General features: G+C 41.6%; 1 protein-coding gene across 1 annotated transcript; it reads left to right on the forward strand.

Moving 5' to 3' along the window:
* Nucleotides 1-305: 305 nt before the first annotated feature.
* Nucleotides 306-17,874, forward strand: Cpo (carboxypeptidase O). Its single transcript, XM_027395974.2, is given in 13 exon segments — nt 306-359; nt 2,436-2,540; nt 5,644-5,687; nt 5,689-5,719; nt 5,721-5,751; nt 7,102-7,194; nt 8,337-8,440; nt 10,148-10,342; nt 16,762-16,780; nt 16,783-16,845; nt 17,637-17,674; nt 17,676-17,723; nt 17,725-17,874. Coding segments are annotated over 13 exon segments (975 nt in total).
* Nucleotides 17,875-19,005: the final 1,131 nt, after the last annotated feature.

Consider the following 19,005-nt stretch of genomic DNA (forward strand, 5'->3'; position numbering starts at 1 on the left):
GCTATAAAGATGCTTAGTGGCATCTGAAAGTAGATAGTGAAAAAGAAACGGCTTTGAGTGTATGTCTATATGATGCCACACTTTTTTTTGTATAAACTTCTACATTTAGAGTGGTTGGATTAAAGGATATACATATCTAAAAAGTTGTGTATAAATGCACAGATTACCTTCCAAAGAGGTTTTTATCAATTTATTCTCTCTGCATTTGAGGATATAGTATTATTTTTCTAGAATAAAGTTTCACAATGCTTGAAAAGAATCTATACTTTCCTCTGTAAACATCACCTCAAAGAGCTATTGGTTCCATGGCTTTGAATAAGATTCTGTATGCCCAGGAAAACCAACAGTTTGATGTGCTGGTCGGTGTTGACAACTTGATACAATCCAGAATTGCTTGGGAGACACGCCTTCAGCACACGTGTGAGAAGTTATTTAGATGAGGTTAGCCTCTGGGCATGCCTGTGAGTGGTTATTTATATTAGGTTAGCCTCTGAGTGTATCTGAGAGGGGTTATTTAGATGAGGTTAGCCTCTAGGCACGCTTATGAGGGGTCTTGATTGGGTTGACTAAGGTGAGAGGATCTACCCTAAAGGAAGACAGCTGGTCCTGAAGTGCATCAAACAGTAGGCTAGCTAAGCACAAGCATTCAGCACTCGCTTCCTCCTGATTGTGGACACAAGGTAGCCTGCTACCAAACTCCTACCTTCAGCACTTCTCTAACGATAGAATGTACTTTCAAACTGTGAGACCAGTAGGTCCTTTCTCCCTTAAATTGCTTTTATCAGAGTTTTTTGTTTGTTTGTTTGTTTGTTTTATCATAGTAACAGGAGGAGTAATGAAGATATCTGGTTTCCATGATAGGATCACACCTGGCTAGAATACTTGCTAACTGTTTGACCTTGGTAATGACATTTAGTCTCTTTAATTCTTAGTTTCTTCCTCTGTGAAACTGGAATATTAGTAACATCTATCTTAAAGCACTGTGATGCTGATACAGTTGACGGCATTACCACTAATTAGGCAATAAGTAAATATACACCCACTTATTCCAGTTGCTATTTATAGCTTTATTGAAATTTGTGCTATCTGTATCCTGCTCTGATCCATCACAAATGCATACAGTACTTGTGTCATAAATGCTATTCTTTCATAGTGGACAGACTGAATTGAAACTGCCTTTAGTCAAGTTTTATTAAGGTACTAACAAGTTTTCTCCATAGTCTCCATGCCAATTAAGATTTAAATTTTAAAAATAATTTGTTTTCTCCATCTAACTACTACTTCCTGTAATTTTAGACCAATATCAACTACATAGAAATTCAGGTGTCATGAGTCCTGTGACATGATAACGGCTGCCTTAATATGGCTTCATTTTTCACTTTGCTCTTATGGAACCTCAGTTATGGATTTATTAGTCACAGTATAAGATTCCTTCAAAGCTTGATATATATGATCCATAATTAAATCAGATCTATTCAGGTCTATTAAGTTTAATCAAAATTATTATCGTGGGTCTGACAGAATCTTCAACAAGCAGATTCTGGGAAGGGCATACATGGGTATTGTCTAATCTTGGAACACTAACAAAGGGTGTTGTTGGTCTATTAATCTACTTTTCACTACTATAATAAAATACCCAAAGCAGGCCAACTTTATGAATAAAAGAAGTTTAGTTAACTCACAGTTTGGGAAGCTGAAAGTCCAAACAGTTTGGGTCACCCTCTGGTGAAGACCACCTACTCAGCTGCATCCCCTCAGGACGGATTGTAATGAGATTATCAGTCAGGAAGTCAGAGGGAACTGCAGCGGTTAGGCTCAAAACCTTACCACATTCATTCTTAAGAACACTCACTCCAAGAGACCAGTATTCCCTGTGTGAGACACACACACACACACACACACACACACACACACACACACACACACACACCTTCATGGTTCTGTTGCCCTCCACATTGCTGTACTAGGGATCAAGCCACGTGAACCTTATGGCAGAAAGAGCTTCCATCTGTAACTCTTAGGCTCCTAAGGAGGAAAGAAGATCCCACAAATAATAATGATAATGAATAAATAAATAAAATAAAAATGTGTGGTGCAGGAAGACCAATTCTGATGGCTGTGTGAATGTACATAGTCTCTGAAGTGTCATTTTGGTGGATTACTAAAACAGTTCATTCTCAATTGTTTATTTGTCAAGGTCAATGGGGGATTGGGTTGTCCTAACTAAGACTTGGTGGCCCAGGAGGTCTTGAAAGGAAGTGAGAGGTGGGAGATAATAAAGCCTGGCTTTAGTTCTCTGTTTTTCTTGTGAGTGGCATTTGCAGAGTGTAGAGTTGAGTGTAGTCATAAGTGAAAAAACGTTTATCTCAATTGGAGGCAATCAAGCAACCTGCCTAGTGAGTCTGGTCACAACATTGTCCTTTGGATTGTCTTAGGTCTATCAGTGGATGAGCCAGGTCATCGAGAAGTATGCAGAAGTGGTGACTACGCAGCATTTCCTGGGGATGACCTATGAGACCTGGCCCATGTACTACCTGAAGGTGAGTACAGAGACTGAGCCTGACCCTGTTGGCAGAATCTGCCCAGGCAGAAGGCACCACCCAGAGGCTCTTCCAGAACTTCGAGGAGAGTTCAAAAAGCAGTGCCTTTTCCACCAAACTGGGCTTTTGCCCATACCTTCTTCATAAAGCTAGGGTTCTGAAGTCCCAAAGATAGGAGCACCCATGAGCAGATCATCCCATAAGGATTCATTAGAATCGGCTCACTTTTCAGCTCTCCTGTTCTTTGTAGGTGGTGGTGGTTTTGTCCCCTCCCCTCCCCTTCCTCTCCTCCTTTTCTGTATGTGTCTAGGCATGCTTGAAAAGTCAGAGAACAACTTGCAGGAGCTGGTTCTCCTCCTCCTCCTCCTCCTCCTCCTCCTCCTCCTCCTCCTCCTCCTCCTCCTCCTCTTCTTCTTCTTCTTCTTCTTCTTCTTCTATGCAAGCAAGTTTTGGAGATCAAACTCAGATTATTGGGGTCGGGGGCAAGTGTCTTTTCCTGCAGAGCCATTTTGTTAGTCTAAATGTTTTGTTTTAAAAAGATAACCCTCCACACCCTAAAAACATGCAGTAACCTTCATTCATTATCCTGTGGCTTTTACAGAGGAAACAAACCTACAGAAGAAGTAAGGTGATTTATACAGGGTCAAGGTCGCATAGCCAGATAACTGTATAACTAAAGAGGTAGTTAGGGCCCCAGTTCTCTTACCCCTTTGCATGTAATGTGGTACAAGTGTCTGGGGTCTGGCACTGTCTCTTAGGGCCAGAATTTCTAAGCTTTTAGGTCTGGCCCAGGGATTTTCTATCCTGACTGGACATTAAAATCAAATGACCCCTCTATCTCAGTCCCTCCAAAGAGGTGGCCTGATTTTTCTCAGATAAGACACAGCATGCTTTGAAAGCTCCCAGGCCAGCCTAACTGCACCAAAGCAATAACCTTTCTTTTTTTCCTTTTCTTTCTTTATTCCCTCCCCCTTTTCTGCATACAGGGGACAGAGCTACAATCTTTCACATACTCTGCAAACTGTCTACCACTGACTTACATCCCCATCCCTTTTGATTATATTTTCTGTCAGACATATTCTCATAAATAACTTGGAATATATGCCTATGCCGCCATATCTGACAAAACAGTTATCTTCAAAAGGTGATCCTTGTTCACATCAGCAGCATCTGTGAACTTGTTGCAAATGAACTTTCTCAGGTCTCACTGTGTCTCTGATATCAGCAACTCTGGAGGTGTGCTGAGAGCCCAGCCATCTGTGTTTTAACAGGCCTACTCTTGATAATTATGATGCCCACTCGAGGTTGTTTGACCGACAAGTTCCAGGTGACATTGTCATGGTTGTTTTAAGACAATACATCATGAGCTACCATTCAAAAAGACTATTTTCAAAAGCTAGCATTATTATTTCGTTGCTCTACTCATGTGCAGTCATGTGGAAGGCAGAGGAAGCCCTAAGTGAGGGAAGTCCTGTGCATTTTGACATGGGCATGGCCATGTAGAGGACTCCAAGGCCTGGGACCCATGGGACAGTTTGTCCAAGCTGTTATCTATAAGGACCAGACACAAGAGGGATGGCAAATCTTTCCTCAGGAGTCTAAATGAGTATTTATGAAAGATTGGTGAGTGTATGCAAAGACTAGCAACTGCAACTCCCTTGGGATGTTTGCAGTCTGAGGCTGCTACCTACAAATAGCTCTACAGAGATTAACAAAGCCCTTCTGCTATGCAGTGATTAGAAACCTGATGCTCTGCTATGCATGTGTCTGTCTTTTCTTCCTTCCCTCACTGCAGCCCCTAGTCAGGGTCCCAGAGTCCAAAACTCTGTGGGAAGCTACAGTCATGCTATTTACAAAACACAGCTCCAAATTTGAGAACCACTCATAACTGTATCAAAATTACATAGAATTCACTCAGAGATTGACTAATTGGTGTTGTTAAGCGCAGGGCATCAGTTAGCCTGAGTGTTGATAGACACTGAAACTCTAAGCTGAATCTGCCAATATGGTCCAATGTCCTCTGCCCAGGGCAAGGATACATAAAAGAGTGAGAACATGAAGGGATAATAAAGAAGTACACATATGGTCATAAAATGGGTAATTTTTAAAGAAAAATGGAGGTAGGAAGGGGGTCAGGGACCATCCTGGAAACCTTGAGAAGCAGGGGAAGCTACAAGAAGAAAGGACCTTGAATATGACTATCTCAACCATGCATTTGCCTCAGCTTGTAAGTATCTTATGTGAAGGGAAAGAGCTTTCATCAGTTCAGTTCCCAAGACGTTGACAAAATGCCTGGTCTAGGCCATTAACAAACCCAAGACAGACACAACTGTTATAGCCTGGGACTGTTTAGAGCTCCTTTTCCACCAAAGAGAACCTAAAATTGGCAGTGTAAACCCACCTTTAGGAAGAGGCCAGATGACCAGAGAAGGAGGAAATGGGGGTGGCTATGGGTGGAGGAGTAGCTGGAGAGTTTAATAAGCACTACACAGGGCATGGACTTGGACCTATTCATAATTTTGAGAAGTGAAGGTCTGATTCATTTAAAAATACTTCTGATTCTTGAACATTACGGCTGATATATGCTTTGCCTCTCTGAGTGGATTATGTATATAAAGCCTATAGACATATAAGTCATGTATACATTTAGCCTCTTAGCTTGTGGGCAGTTGACTTGAACTTGAGGTCCTTTTGCTTCTGCCTTTCCCCAGAGTGCTGGGGTTAGAGGCATATGTCACCAGACCCAGGGTTTAACATACCTGTTAGGTGTTTCTATGTGCAATAAAGGTTGAGAGTCACTATTTACGTTGTTTTTATTTGAAACCACTTGATAATTTAGGGTGTAGGGTAAAAATGATTCTTTGCATGAGTGTGCTGGGGAATCAGTTTCCAGTCCTGAAACATCCATCAAGACAGTGGGCAGGAGAACAAGGTAGCAGAGGAAAGAATAAATTGCTGGGTTTCTTTACCAGTATCCTTGCCACCATCCCTGAACCCCAGAGGAAGTAAGAAAGGGCACTGTCGGGGAATTAAAGCCTGGTGGCTTTGCACAATTTCTTGCAATAGTGATCATTTGGTTATGGAGCTTGAATTTCCTCTCCAGATCAACAAACCATCCAACAGTCCCAAGAAGATCATTTGGATGGACTGGAATTCATGCCAGAGAATGGATTGTCCCTTGCTTTTTGCCAATGGTTTGTGAAAGAAGTAAGTGTTTTCAGTTTCTTCATAATGCTAAATCATGCCATCGAGTACCTGCCGCTTCCGAGCTCTTTAGTAGCACTCTTCTTTCCCATTAGCTGTTAACTGTACTGAATTCACGTCAAGTGAAATGGAATTAGTGAGAAGCCTTGCCAAAAACTGAGCATCCTGACTCCATTCTACTGCATCCAAAATTATTTTTATTGGAAGGTAAGCCTACCTAAGTGTAGAAGAAGATGCATATTGGAAGTCAGAGATAATATTGAATCTTGTCAACTAGTATTGGGAAAAGTTTCCAACATTGAGAGAAACATTTCACCTAGCTTTCCATCTATTAAGGAAGTTTGGAAATAATAACCCATGTGTCTGCTATAAGGGTCAAGAGATTTCCCATATGGAAAATACATAGTGTGGTGAGTTTTAATGTATCCCTTCTCCTCTTCCTTTTAGGGAGTGAAACAACTTTAAAAATGATATATTTTTGATAGTCTTTTTTGAAACAAAATTACGAAAAGTAACCAAAGAAGAGTCATTCCTAAGACCAACAGCAGAACTGTAAACTGGGAGATACACAAATTAGCTCCTCTTACACCTAGTGAGTGAATTATAAGTTTTCAAGGGGTCAGGGGAGGAGGGCAGAAGAGTAGGACAGTCAGTGTTTTGTTGTTGTTGTGAGTCAGTTGCAGTATTTAGCCCAGGGTAATCTCAAACTCACTATATTGTCGATGAACTTGAGGTCTTTTGCCTTGTTCTGTCTCCAGAGTGCTGGAATTACAGGTATACCACCCAACCCAGATCAGTGCAATAGCAGGTCTTTTGCATGATTCCTTTTGCAATCAAATTTGAGAGCCACTACTATAAAAGACTAATGTAGTTAAGGAGCTAGAGGCTGGAATTGTGATGGCAATCATAGCTTATAATTAAGTTGAAATTTACAGAAAATTAGAAGAGAGAGATTTTCTCAAGACTTTCTTTGGACTGCCAGCTCCCAGGTGATGACATGGAGATTTCTTATTAGTTATGAAAACTTGGTTGTAGCTTAGGCTTGTTTCTAACTAGCTCATATAACTTAAATCAACCTATTTATATTAATCTGTGTTCTGTCTTGTGGCTCATTACCCCTCATCCATACTGCACATCTGACTTCCCTGTGTCTCACTCTCGAATTTCTCACCTCTCTACTTCACAGAGTTCCCATCTCTTCGTGGAAGTCCTGTCTATCTTCTCCTGCCAGCTGTTGGTCATTTAGCTCTTTATTAAACCAATCAGAAGGTGTCCTGGCAAAGACACATTTTCACAGTGTATAAAAAATTTATCCCACAATAAGAATCATTCTAGATGTTTCTTTTTTAACTTCCAGATGATAAAGACAACACAAGGATAAGCATGTTCCTTAAGGGGCTGGACTTCCATGTGCTTCCAGCTTGGGCAATGGTATGGACGCTGTGCTCGGGCCAGGGTTATGTTCATATACTGAAGCTCTACTGGGGTCATTCTTCTGATGTCAGCCTTTCTAGCTATGAAAATCTTTTGCAGCCATGTAAAGAAAGAAGCCACATTTGATAATTTTTAAATTAAAGTCAATGTTAGGACGTGGAAACCTAATACATCCTTAGAGTTAAGAGTCTGGGGTGGATCCCATTTAGGGTTTTCCATCTACCTATTCTCCATTTGGGCTTATTTGTTTCTTCTGCCATCTTCAGTGTTATGATTTGCCTACTACATGATTAGCATCATACAGATCTCATATACTGTCCTACATCTACCTCAGATCGGTTCTAGAAGCATGATGGGGAACAAACGATATCTTAATACTAAACTAGCCTGGGCTTTCAATGTGATCATTCACAAGGTTAAATGTCTCAGGTTTCTGTCTGCAGTAAATAGAAAAAAGCTTTCTCCATACAGTGTTTATAAAGTACATCACTCCCCGAATGAGAGCTCATTTCTAGAAAGCACCTTTCTTCCTCTCTTTCATCACTCCTCAAAAGCATTCCCTCTTTCCCTTCCTCCATCTCTCTCCATAGCTCTCTCATGGGACCCCTCCTCTAGAGCAGCCTTTCTGGTCCTGTGTGTGAAATGATCCCCCCATAAGCTTTCCTGGTGACACTTGTCTTTATCTCCATTTCTATTCCCCCTGCAAAAAAAAAAAAATGTGCAAACAAACTAACTAAAGAAAACCAAACAAACATAAATATCTCTGTTACACCTGGAATGGCCTGTTCCATTTGACAAGCTGATTGCCTTGCATTTAATATAACTCAATCCTAAAATATAGCCAAAGCTTCTGTGAGTAAGATCATGTCCATAGAGCCAACTTATCTGCTCAGAAATGAAAGGCCAAACTAGTCCTCAATTGGATGGCTTGCACATCTGTTCAATTTAGTTTGTACAGATGTTCCTAATATTGGGTGCCGCTAGCCTTGTGGTAAAAGTAAAATTCACATATGCACAAATTTTACAATGGCAAAGGCAAGTTTGTTTGTTTTAGATAGCTCTAGGAGGTGTTTTCTATGTTCCAGGGCCACCTGTCCTTACTGACACTGATTTATGAAGCCTCTGAGTGTCAACACCGCGTGGTTCCTCTGTTTCAAGATCCTCTCTGGAGGAAGACCCGCTCATCCCATAATAATGGCACATGCTTCAGAACAGATCTCAGTCAAAATGTCAATGTCTCCTTGTGTAGTAAGTCCTGCTCAGCAGATAAACTCATAAACAACAACTACTACAAAGAGCTGAGAAGCAAGGCAATTTACTAACCATTTTTGAAAAATCCATACAGCTTCTTGGGCATTCTGACTACTTTTATTTCCTTTAAAGAGATGGTACCATCTATAGAGTACTCAAGGCTAGAACTCTCTTCTAAAGAGACTGGCTAAACAAGGACAGAGTAGTTCTAGACTAATGTCTTAGGTATTAGTTCTATTTCTATTGCTGTGATGAAACACAATGACCAAAAAGCAAATTGGGGAGGAAAGTGTTTATTTGGCTTATGCTCTCATATCACTGTTCATCATGGAAGAAAGTCAGAACAGGAACTCAAACAGGACAGGAACCTGGAGGCAGGAGCTGATGCAGAGGCCATGGAAGGGGTGCTATTTATTGACTTACTCCTCATGGCTTGCTCAGCCTTCTTTCTTATAGACCCCAGGGCTACCTGACCAGGGATGGCTCCACCTCCATCAGGAGCTGGGCCCTCCTACAACACTCACTAATTAAGAAAATGCCCAACAGGCTTGTTTACAACCTGATCTTATGGAGGCATTTTTTTAAAGATTTTATTTATTATGTATACAACATTCTGCTTCCATGTTTATCTGCACACCAGAAGAGGGCACCAGATCTCATAAGGGATGGTTGTGAGCCACCATGTGGTTGCTGAGGATTGAACTTAGGACCTGTGGAAGAGCAGTCGGTGCTCTTAACCTTTGAGCCATCTCTCCAGCCCATGGAGGCATTTTCTTAACAGCTGAGCCAACTCTCCAGTCTATGGTGATAGTTTCTTAATTGAGGTTCCCTCCTCTCAGATGACTGTAGCTTGTATCAAGTTGACATAAAACTAGCCAGCATAAACAGTCAGAATATGTTTTAAGCCGTCACTTGGTTTTAAAATATATAGCTCACCATCAAGAAGATTAAAGCCAGAGTGCTGTCTTTGGGTATTTTTTACAGCAGGAGGCAGACAGCAAGCAGAGTAAACATTTTCTTCTCCTCGAAGCAATTCTGTGTCTGCAAATCTTGATACGTTCAAAGCACTGGAAGCAAATGATGAATCGGGGCGGTAAGAACACTGCCACTCACTGAATGGCAAGGGTTAAGATGCAGTCTCCATTGCTTGGTGGTCTTGAAAAAAATGCCTCATCTTTCTGTTTGTTTGTTTCTTATTTAGAACATTGGTCACACAATCCTGTCTTAACCAAAGTCCATTATGTATGTTAAATGTGATGCCACATAGGAGGGGCACTGATCAAGCAAGTAGGGGACTTACTGTTATTAAAGTGGGCAGATTGCCTGGATTCTTACAAAATAGCTCTGATGGGACAGAAGCCAGTAAGGAAGACAAATCTGTGAGAACCTGATATTTGATTCCCAGCCCCCCCCCCAAAGCCCCCCAGATTCACCACAAGTTTAAGAATAGATTATTACACTGCCATTTCATTTTGCATTTTCCCTTCTGAGCCACAAAGGAATTTGCACAGTTTGAGTCTAGATCTTCAGGCCAGTTCTCGTGCCATTCTGTGCTCCTCATCGGGTGGCTACTTGAGTGACTATGCAGTTGATTAATTTATAGGACTGACTTGACAGTCACGGACAAGCCTGGAGTATCCTGAGCAAGGTTTGCTATTCAGTTTGTAAACTGAGACCGTGACGCGTTTCCCTGACCTCCTGTATTTTCCAGGTATCAGCACATCACAAACTGCCAAGATTTAATGTCCTGTGGAATAGAACCAGTGTCAGAACCAGAGACTAAAACAGTCTGCAGCATTATAGGAAGCAAGGAAAAAGACATCCTGTGATTCCTGACCATGCACTCTTATGGGCGGCTCACTCTCACACCATATGGCTACACCAAAAATAAACCAAGTAACTACGAAGAACTAGTGAGTCCAAAGTGCCAAGGCCTCTCTAGACAAACCTCCACAGGGCTACTGCCTTCCTTCCCTCGATTTTCATTTCCAAGAGCTTTTGGCTCCATTCACCACCACCCCCACCATCCTTATTTTCTTTTTCTTGCTTTTCATACCTTGCCAGATGCCTGCTGGGAAGACTCTGGGTTAAATGCTGCTTTACCTATGCTAATTAACTACCTGTTTCGTGAAGTGTCAAGTTGGGAGACATCTTAGGTGTTTGGCTATAATATAAATGAGATGATTATGTTAATAATCTGCAGGAATGTGCTCTCCTTCCTGTACGTTCTCTCAAAGCTCCACTCAGCAATTGCAGCTTTTGAACCATGCTTAAAAATTTGCCAGCTGTTAGTGGAATATGGCATGTCTACATAATATCTGCTCTCTTTTCTACTAAGCACAATGCTGTGCTTTCTTCTAGACTCATCTTGCAGCGTTTGCCCAGGAATATTTGTAAGAGGAAGAAGTGTCAGGGAAATGCACACCAGATCAAGGAGCTTGTGCTTTGCTTTCTCCAGGTCCTTCTCTGGAGCCCTGCTTACTGAAGCTCTGGCGCGCAGTAGCAGGCTTGCTGCAGAGAATTTGAGATCCACAGTCACAAATCAAAGGGAGAGAAAATGCAGAATCGCTGTAGTATTTACTATATTTTAAACCAAGTTTTCTTTTGTATATTAATTGTGGTAAGATACACTTGGCATAAATGGACAATGGCAACCACTTTTAGGTGTAGAGTTTAAACTCTTCAATGTTGTGGGCCAGCCCCCAGGACTGTCTTATTGTGCAATACCTGGCACCCATCAAGTGACATCCCCCATTTTCCTCTATGCCCAGCTGTGGCAATCACCAGTTTTCTCTCCACATCTATGAGTATGACAAGTCTACATGCCTCACATCAATGGAGTATTAAAGGATGTGTCTTTTTAGGATAGCTTATTCAACTTAGCACAATGACCTCAGTGTGCATCTCCTGTAGGATATGTCACAATTTCCTTTCTTGTCTTTTTGGTAGTGAGATTTTAATGGCCAAATCATCTCTTCATATCAACATTTTCTTCATTTTTATGTTTATTTTGTTTTGGGGGGGTGGAGTTGAGACAGGGTTTCTCTGTGGCTTTGGAGGCTGTCCTGGAACTAGCTCTTATTGACCAGGCTGGTCCCGAACTCACAGAGATCCGCCTGCCTCTGCCTCTCGAGTGCTGGGATTAAAGGCATGCGCCACCACCACCCTGCCATTTTCTTCCTTTTTAAGAGCAAGTAAAATTGCACTGTATGTATCTGCCATGTTTTGTTTGTCTACCCATCAGTGGGCACTTGGGTTTATTCTAGTTTCTACATAATGCCACTAAGAATATGGCTGTGCAGGTATCTCCCCAAGACTCCACTCTCAGTTCTTTTGGATATATCTAGAAGTATAGTTTCTGGCATATATGGTAAGTATGCTTTTGATTTATTTTTATTTGATCTACTGCTTTCCACTTTGGTTGTACTATTTAAAATAGCTACCTACAGTATGCAGGCTCACACTTCTTCATAGTCTTGCCAATGTTTGTTAGTATTATACTTATTAAAATAAACTTAACTTTTAAAAAGAAGGTCCTCATTATGTGTAGATGATAGGGTAGATGAGAGCAAGTCTGACCTTGTTGATGTCACAGAGGCCAGGCGACCTCTTGGCTGCTATTTTATGTCTCCTGTCCTTTCCTCACTGGAGCATGACCCATGAAGTACAGGAAAAGGCTAAAAGATAACCCACTAAAGACCTTTTGCTGAAGGAAGTCCCCAGAAGTCAAAAATACGCAGCAATACCTAAATGCCTTTCTTGAGGCCATTTTTTTTCCTTCTACAGTTACAAAAATTTATCCTATCATTTTGAGATATGTAGAAATAACTAACATTTGCTTGGGATTATTACAATTTACAGAGGGATTTTATGGCATTATCTCATTTGACTCTTGTGATGACATATACACTCACTTTGGGAATATATAAATAGAGTTTGGGTTAGCTACATTCCCAGACCTCTCCTGAGAGAATATGGAGGTGTCTGGGTTGGTCCTCTGCTTGCTGGAAGCCCTTGTATCATCCTCACAAAGCCTTTCTCTGCTTAGAAAGGATTTTTGACTTTTTGAAGCCACTAATCAATTTAGATTTCTCATCAACCATGTGCTCTTTCATCCTCAGTTGTAATCCCTGGCACTTTTTCCTGTGATAGAAAAATTTGCAAAATTACGGGTATTAGTTATGAAGTCCAGAACTAGGCTCATTCCCCAGCTTCTATGAGAGTCGTTATAGATTTCTTCTCTCTTTGGGAGAACTGTAGCAAAGCCAGATGAATCTCCAGAGACAGTGTAGATCTTCAGTGGGAAGATGTCTTCCAGCAACAGAAGGTCTTCATGAAAGGTATCATCTTTCAATATAATAGCTCAATCTTTTTTCATGCCATTCCTTTTGGTTCAGGAATACAGATATTGTATGACTTGTAGCCAAAAGTTAGAGGGTCTCTTGCAGATTGCCCTTCTTGTTAGAGCCCTGTGGCCACAGGCTAAAGAGAAAGTGAGGAAGAAACTTGGATTAACAGCATAGGAACTGCTGGAAAGTGCTTCTAAGATGAAAATATTGGTAAATCATTGGTTCCACGCATAGAAACCAGTAAACTTTTCTGTGTCTTTTGCAGCCTTGGGTGCGGAAGAGTGCTTACTCTTCATCTTCAAACTTTTTGATAGGAAGTATGAAAATTTTGTACTATGTGTCAATCTTATTGAATCTTGGCAGCATTTTCGGATTCCTGCGGAGAAGCTGTAACACTGCACAAGTGCAATGAACCAAGCCCCTTGCTCCAAGGAGATTTCCATTTCTAGAACTATTTACGGTAACTCTATATTTACAAAACCAAAGCTTTTTAGAGCCATGGTAAATATTATACTGCATGAGGGGCAACTTGGCAGTCACAATTGTAGAAGAAACAGGAATATATATATATATATATATATATATATATATATATATATATATATATATATCCACTTTCTAAACTGTTCTTGGAATCAGAACACCTATCAGAATTTTTTAAAGTTTTACATGCTAGAACTATTCACACTTGAACTCTTTCATACCAATCTTTGTACTCCAACTCAAGCTGTTTCTTCTTCTACACATCAGGGTCTTTAATAAAAGCGTTTGTACATCTGCCTGCAACTATGTCCTTATAGCCCAGCAAAAGAGCTCTTGAACAGGCTAGAAGGCTTTAGCAATATATCATGTTCCACTGGAAAGTGGGTTTATTTTTTTTTTTCCTAGGAAGCACCCTTAAGTAGAAAAGATGGACACAAATATAACAACCCTTTCTGGCTCTCAGTGCAGTTCAGGAGAAAAGTCTACTCTGGAGCTCTACCCTGAGATGAAGTAAATCTAAGGAAGCTGGGCCTGGTGGCACACACCTTTAATTCCAACACACAGGAGGCAGAAGCAGGTGGATCTCTGTGAGTTCAAAGCCAACTTGGTTTGGAAATCAAGTCCAGGCCAATTAGAGCTACACAGTAAGAGCCTGTCTCAAAGAAATATTAAAGGTGAAGAGGCTGGACCTGCAGACCCAAAGCTGCAGGGTCTCCACAACACAGGACAACAACAGAATATCCAAGAGGAGTCCCAGTGAGGGCCCAGTGATGGTGAAGCAGAAACCAGAGGCCTCCAACCAGACCAATGACTCTTTGCAATGAACAGGCAAGTAAAGATATATGGTTATAAGAGTTTCCTCATGATTCAGTGTAGCACACTACAGCATCCATGATGAGATTTTTTTCTTTTCTTCTTTCTTTTTTTTTTCTCTTAAATTTTATTTTGGGGGGGGGGGTGGGAGGAAGGTTGCCAGGGCAGAGGACAGATGCAAAAGGACAGGGAGATGAATGGGATCAAGATGCGTGATGTGAAAGACACCAAGACTAAATAAAAAGTTAAAAAAATAAGACCAAACAAACAAAAATAATAAAAACAAAAATTGAAACAACAAAAAGAAATCAATGGAATTTCTATTTTGTCTTCTCAGGAAGGACCAAATCTGTCTATAAGCTAAGAATCACAATTCTGTTTCTCCCCTTCTTTATAGTAATTAACAATGGGGAAAAATTCCCAGGGTTCTTTTGTCAACAAAGAGGGGGAAATCTTTGTGTGCTACCCCACAGCTAAGATTTTAAGAGAATGAACTACAGAGGATAAAAGAAGTAAAGGTTGGCCATGAGATAGTTGTTTGGGATGAGCTACAGAAATGGAAAACAAAAATTGAGGAATAATTTGAATGAAATATGTGGCCTAAGGCTGACTGATTCACGTGACACAAATAGAGGATAAGGATCCTGTCAGACGAGTTGGCATGGAATTTGATCCAGGGAAGGACTGGGGCACATGTGAATTGAAAATGATTAGAAACAATTTGTTTCTTTGGTAGATTATTTTCACAAGTGAGTATAGTTGATAAGCCACTGTCCCCAGAACTGCTCTTAGTTTCACGGGTGACAGCAGCAGCTCCCCGAGTCCTTTCTTAGCTAACTTTTTTCTTTCCAACTCCCCTTCCTCTCACAGCATCCTCTTCTCAGTGTGAATGAAGCCACTGCTTTATTCCTGGCATTTCATCAGCCTTTCTACCCCTTTCTCTGTTCTGGGCAAAACAAACCTGGGAACTGAGACAGACTCAGAATTGTTTGGTGTGAAAAGAGAAAGAATCAGTGAGTGAGCAGAGATAGAATTCCCCGCAGTGAGGGGAGAGAAGTAAGAAGCCTGCAAGTGTGTGTGTGTGTGTGTGTGTGTGTGTGTGTGTGTGTGTTGTGTTGTGTGAGTCTATGTGTGCATGTGTGTGAGCGTGTGTGTGTGTGTGTGTGTGTGTGTGTGTGTGTGTGTGTGTGTGCGCGTGCATGTGTGTTGTGTGAGTCTATGTGTGCGTGTGTGTGTGTGTGTGTGTGTGTGTGTGTGTGTGTGTGTGTGTGTGTGTGTGTGGAAAGCACATGCAGAAAGTCCCAAGTACCTAAAAGATGCTGCCCCTGACCTTGTTACCACCACTTGCTGCCTGCTTGATTCCTTGGAATTTCTCTAGGCTCCTCCCACCTCTACCTAAGCACCTCTCTGTGGCATTTTAGGACTCACCTGTGAATTCCAGAAAAGGAAAGGAGAATGGGGGTTTCTAAAACTAGGCCTCTACTAGCTGAGAGAGTCAGGGGACCTAATATACCTCTAAGTGTAGCTTGCTGTGTAGGACAAACACAGCTGACACTACAGTGCCAGCAGGCAGGACAAGAGGTTTTGGTGGTGTCTGTGTAGAAGCTGTGTGTGTAGTGCATGGAGAATGGGCTATCGTGTTGGGGTGTCTGGGATCAGAAGTACTTAGAAGATCTGTGAAAAGATCTATTTAAAAAGATTTATCAGGAGGTCAGTAAACACAGGATTTAGCAGAAGTTAAGTAAGTGTTGTGCTTCAATAGTGACTGATCTCAGGAAAGAACCTGCAGAAAGGAAGGCAGAGACCGAAGGGACCTTCTAGTTCCCAGAGATTTCCTGCAGAATCAGAGACATGCAATACACGGGTGTGCCAAATATCTGTAAGAAAAAACAAACAAGTGAAAGCATAAAAAGGCCGTGACAGAAGGGCTGTGAAAGAGACAATGCCGGAAGAAAGAGAATCCAGTAGGGGAGATCAGGAAAAGACAGATGGACAGAGAAGATGGAGAAAATCCCTCAAGGTTGGGTCGGTAGGTGGGGTTGCTAGATAGAGGAAAACATCCTGAGAAAAAAGGAAATTGAAGGACATGGTGTCTATCCTAAGGACAGTGAGGAAGCTGGCATCTGATTACAATGTAGGGTAAGTGTATGGGATACAGAATTGGAAAGGTAGATTAGGAACACATTGTAGAACGTCTCAAAATCCAGGCTAGGCAGTCTGTGTTTAATTCAGTGGGCAATGAGGAGATACTGAAAGCTTTTCAGCAGGATCATGAACATAGACATAAGCATCTGGAAGCCATGTGGGATCAACTGGGATAAAGGCTGGTGGGAGGAAGGCAAGTGTGTTAGAAGATGCAACAGACCAGTTCTGAGGCAATGAGTCTGACAATGAGTAATAGCAATGGAAATCCACGTTGGTGACTTTGAGGGGGAAAAAGAAGAAGCTAAAGATGTCTACAATGTACATGACCAGAAATAGCAACAGCTTCCTTGGTGGGAGACAAAATGAAAAGGAATGTGGGTGTGGTTAGTGTGGGGTACCAACAGGCTACCTAGACATGAGTGCCCAATGGGAGGTTAGTGAGATAGTCTAAAACCTCAGGGATAGATCTGTACAAAACATAAAACCCTTGGATTGTCGGATTTATTTTTAAAACCAGCTCTCTCCGCATTTCCCACCTACAGATTCAAGTTGGACAGAAGGCGGCAATGCATTGAAAGCAAAGCATGGAACCAATTATAGAGTTGGATCGAGTGCAGATATTTTATGTAAGAATACTTTTTTGTCTCTTTAATGGTATCTAAGGCACAGAAGAAATCAATGAAGTTTTAGATGGTGAAATGGGCAGAAGAGCAGGAGTTCCTGTGACCCACAGAGAGCTGTACGAATCAAAATGACCCAGGATAAAAGGAAGTCTGTGTGATTCAGTATTGTACTCTCTAGGGATAAAGTATGAGTGCAAAGGAAAAACAATGATACATTGGCTCAACCCAGAATTTTCTCTGGCTTGAGTTAAAAAGAGCTGGCAAGTTAGAAGGCACAGGAGTTAACAGGAAGGGCATTGTCCTTTCCAACTTGGTCAGTTGATTACAGTCCCAGGGGATCCACCTGCCAGGAAGGCAAAACAGGGCAAGAATTGGGGAAGGGTCAAAAGAAAGAGTTCAGGGGAAGGAGGGTGTTGCACTTCTCCCTGCCTAGAGCACCTCCCCAGGGAGCCCCTGGGACCCACCTACCTAGTATTTATGTCATAATTTTCCTGTGATTGTCTCAGATTTTTGGTCTTTGTTTTTCTTTTTAAATTCCATTGTGAGGATTCGTCCATTCATTCCTGCCTTGCAGTTCGAGGCTGCCTCTTTTTTGATCAATTGAGAAACTTTAACTAAGCCTCTGCTATGTTCCAGGCACAAGGAAGAGCAAGGTGCCAAATAAAACACAGGATGCTTACCAAGGCCAGCGGGATCCTAATCAGGGACAACTCCTTCATTTTACCCCGGCATGGCAATGGAACCCTGCCTTTCAAAGTCTGACTGCTACATTTGCCTCCTGTCTTTATTTAGAGATGCTGTGTCAGGATCCTCAAAAGACTGGGCTCCAGATTCTGGGGATCTCCTTCGCATACAGATTTGAGCTGAGGGACAATGGTACCATGGGGTTTCCTTCTGCCTGAAGCTCTCAGTCAGCCCACATGTGAGGAGACCATGGAAGCAATACTCTCAGTCCTTGATGGTGTGTACAAGAATGACTAACTCACCAACAGTGCCAGGGAGGGGACAGCCACGATCTTGGCACTGACCTGATGCACTTCACATTTCTCCTCTAACTGCCGCCTGCCTTGGCCTGCTTAGCCCCAGTGATGGTAATATGGTTAAGGTGAAGGTGTGTGTTGTTGTACAGAAACCAAACCATGAAATTAAATATACTCTATATTCTAATAGTCATGTTAGCATTTTAAACATTTGCTTTGCTGGTAATTAATTTTTATTGCTCTAGAAGAATATTGTACTACTTAGCTATTACAACTATAAAGCTATAAACTAAACCCTCTTAAAATTCAGCGGTGCGTGCACCTGTACACCAGTGAGAAAATTCTGCTGATGTGGCCGTGCTCACTGATGCATCTGAGCTAAGCAGCAGCTGATTGATCAGGCTCACTCTGAGCCTGGATGAGGGGCTATATTCATGCTCCCTGAATCTTTTGCTCCAGCAGGTTTGACCTGACCTGCAGGAGGGGATCAAGCCTACAGACACTATTAAAACTTCTGACTATGTTGAACTTGTTAACATCCCATTTGTGCTGGCTAGTTTTGTGTGTGTGTGTGTGTGCTCACACACACAAAGTAAGGACATCTGGGAAGATGGAATCTTTTATTTTTATTTTTACTTTATTTTATTTTTATTTATTTGAATTAGAAACAAGATTGTTTTACATGTCAATCCCAGTTCCCTCTCCTCCTCCCCTACCACCCACCCAACTAAAACCCGACCTATCACATACCTGATGGCTAAGGATGTTAGATACTTTCTTATGTGTCTTTCAGCAATTTTAGATTCCTCTATTGAGAATCCTCTATTTATTTATGAACCCCACTTTTTAATTGGATTATTTGGTGTTTTGGAGGCTAGCTTCTTGAGTCCTTTGTATATTTTGGAGATCAGCCCTCTGTCAGATATGGGGTTGGTGAATATCTTTTCCCAGTCTGTGGGCTGCCATTTTGTCTTGCTGACTGTGTCCTTTGCCTTACAGAAGCTTCTCAGTTTCAGGAGGTCCCATTCATCAATTGTTGATCTCAAGGTCTGTGCTGCTAGTGTAGTTTTCAGGATGCGGTCTCCTGTACCAATTAATTCAAGGGTATTTCCTACTTTGTCTTCTAATTGGTTCAGTGTGGCTGGATTTATTTTGAGGTCTTTGATCCATTTGGACTTATGTT

The sequence above is a fragment of the Cricetulus griseus genome, chromosome 2 (genome assembly GCF_003668045.3).
Source record: "Cricetulus griseus strain 17A/GY chromosome 2, alternate assembly CriGri-PICRH-1.0, whole genome shotgun sequence".
Lineage (NCBI taxonomy): Eukaryota > Metazoa > Chordata > Mammalia > Rodentia > Cricetidae > Cricetulus > Cricetulus griseus.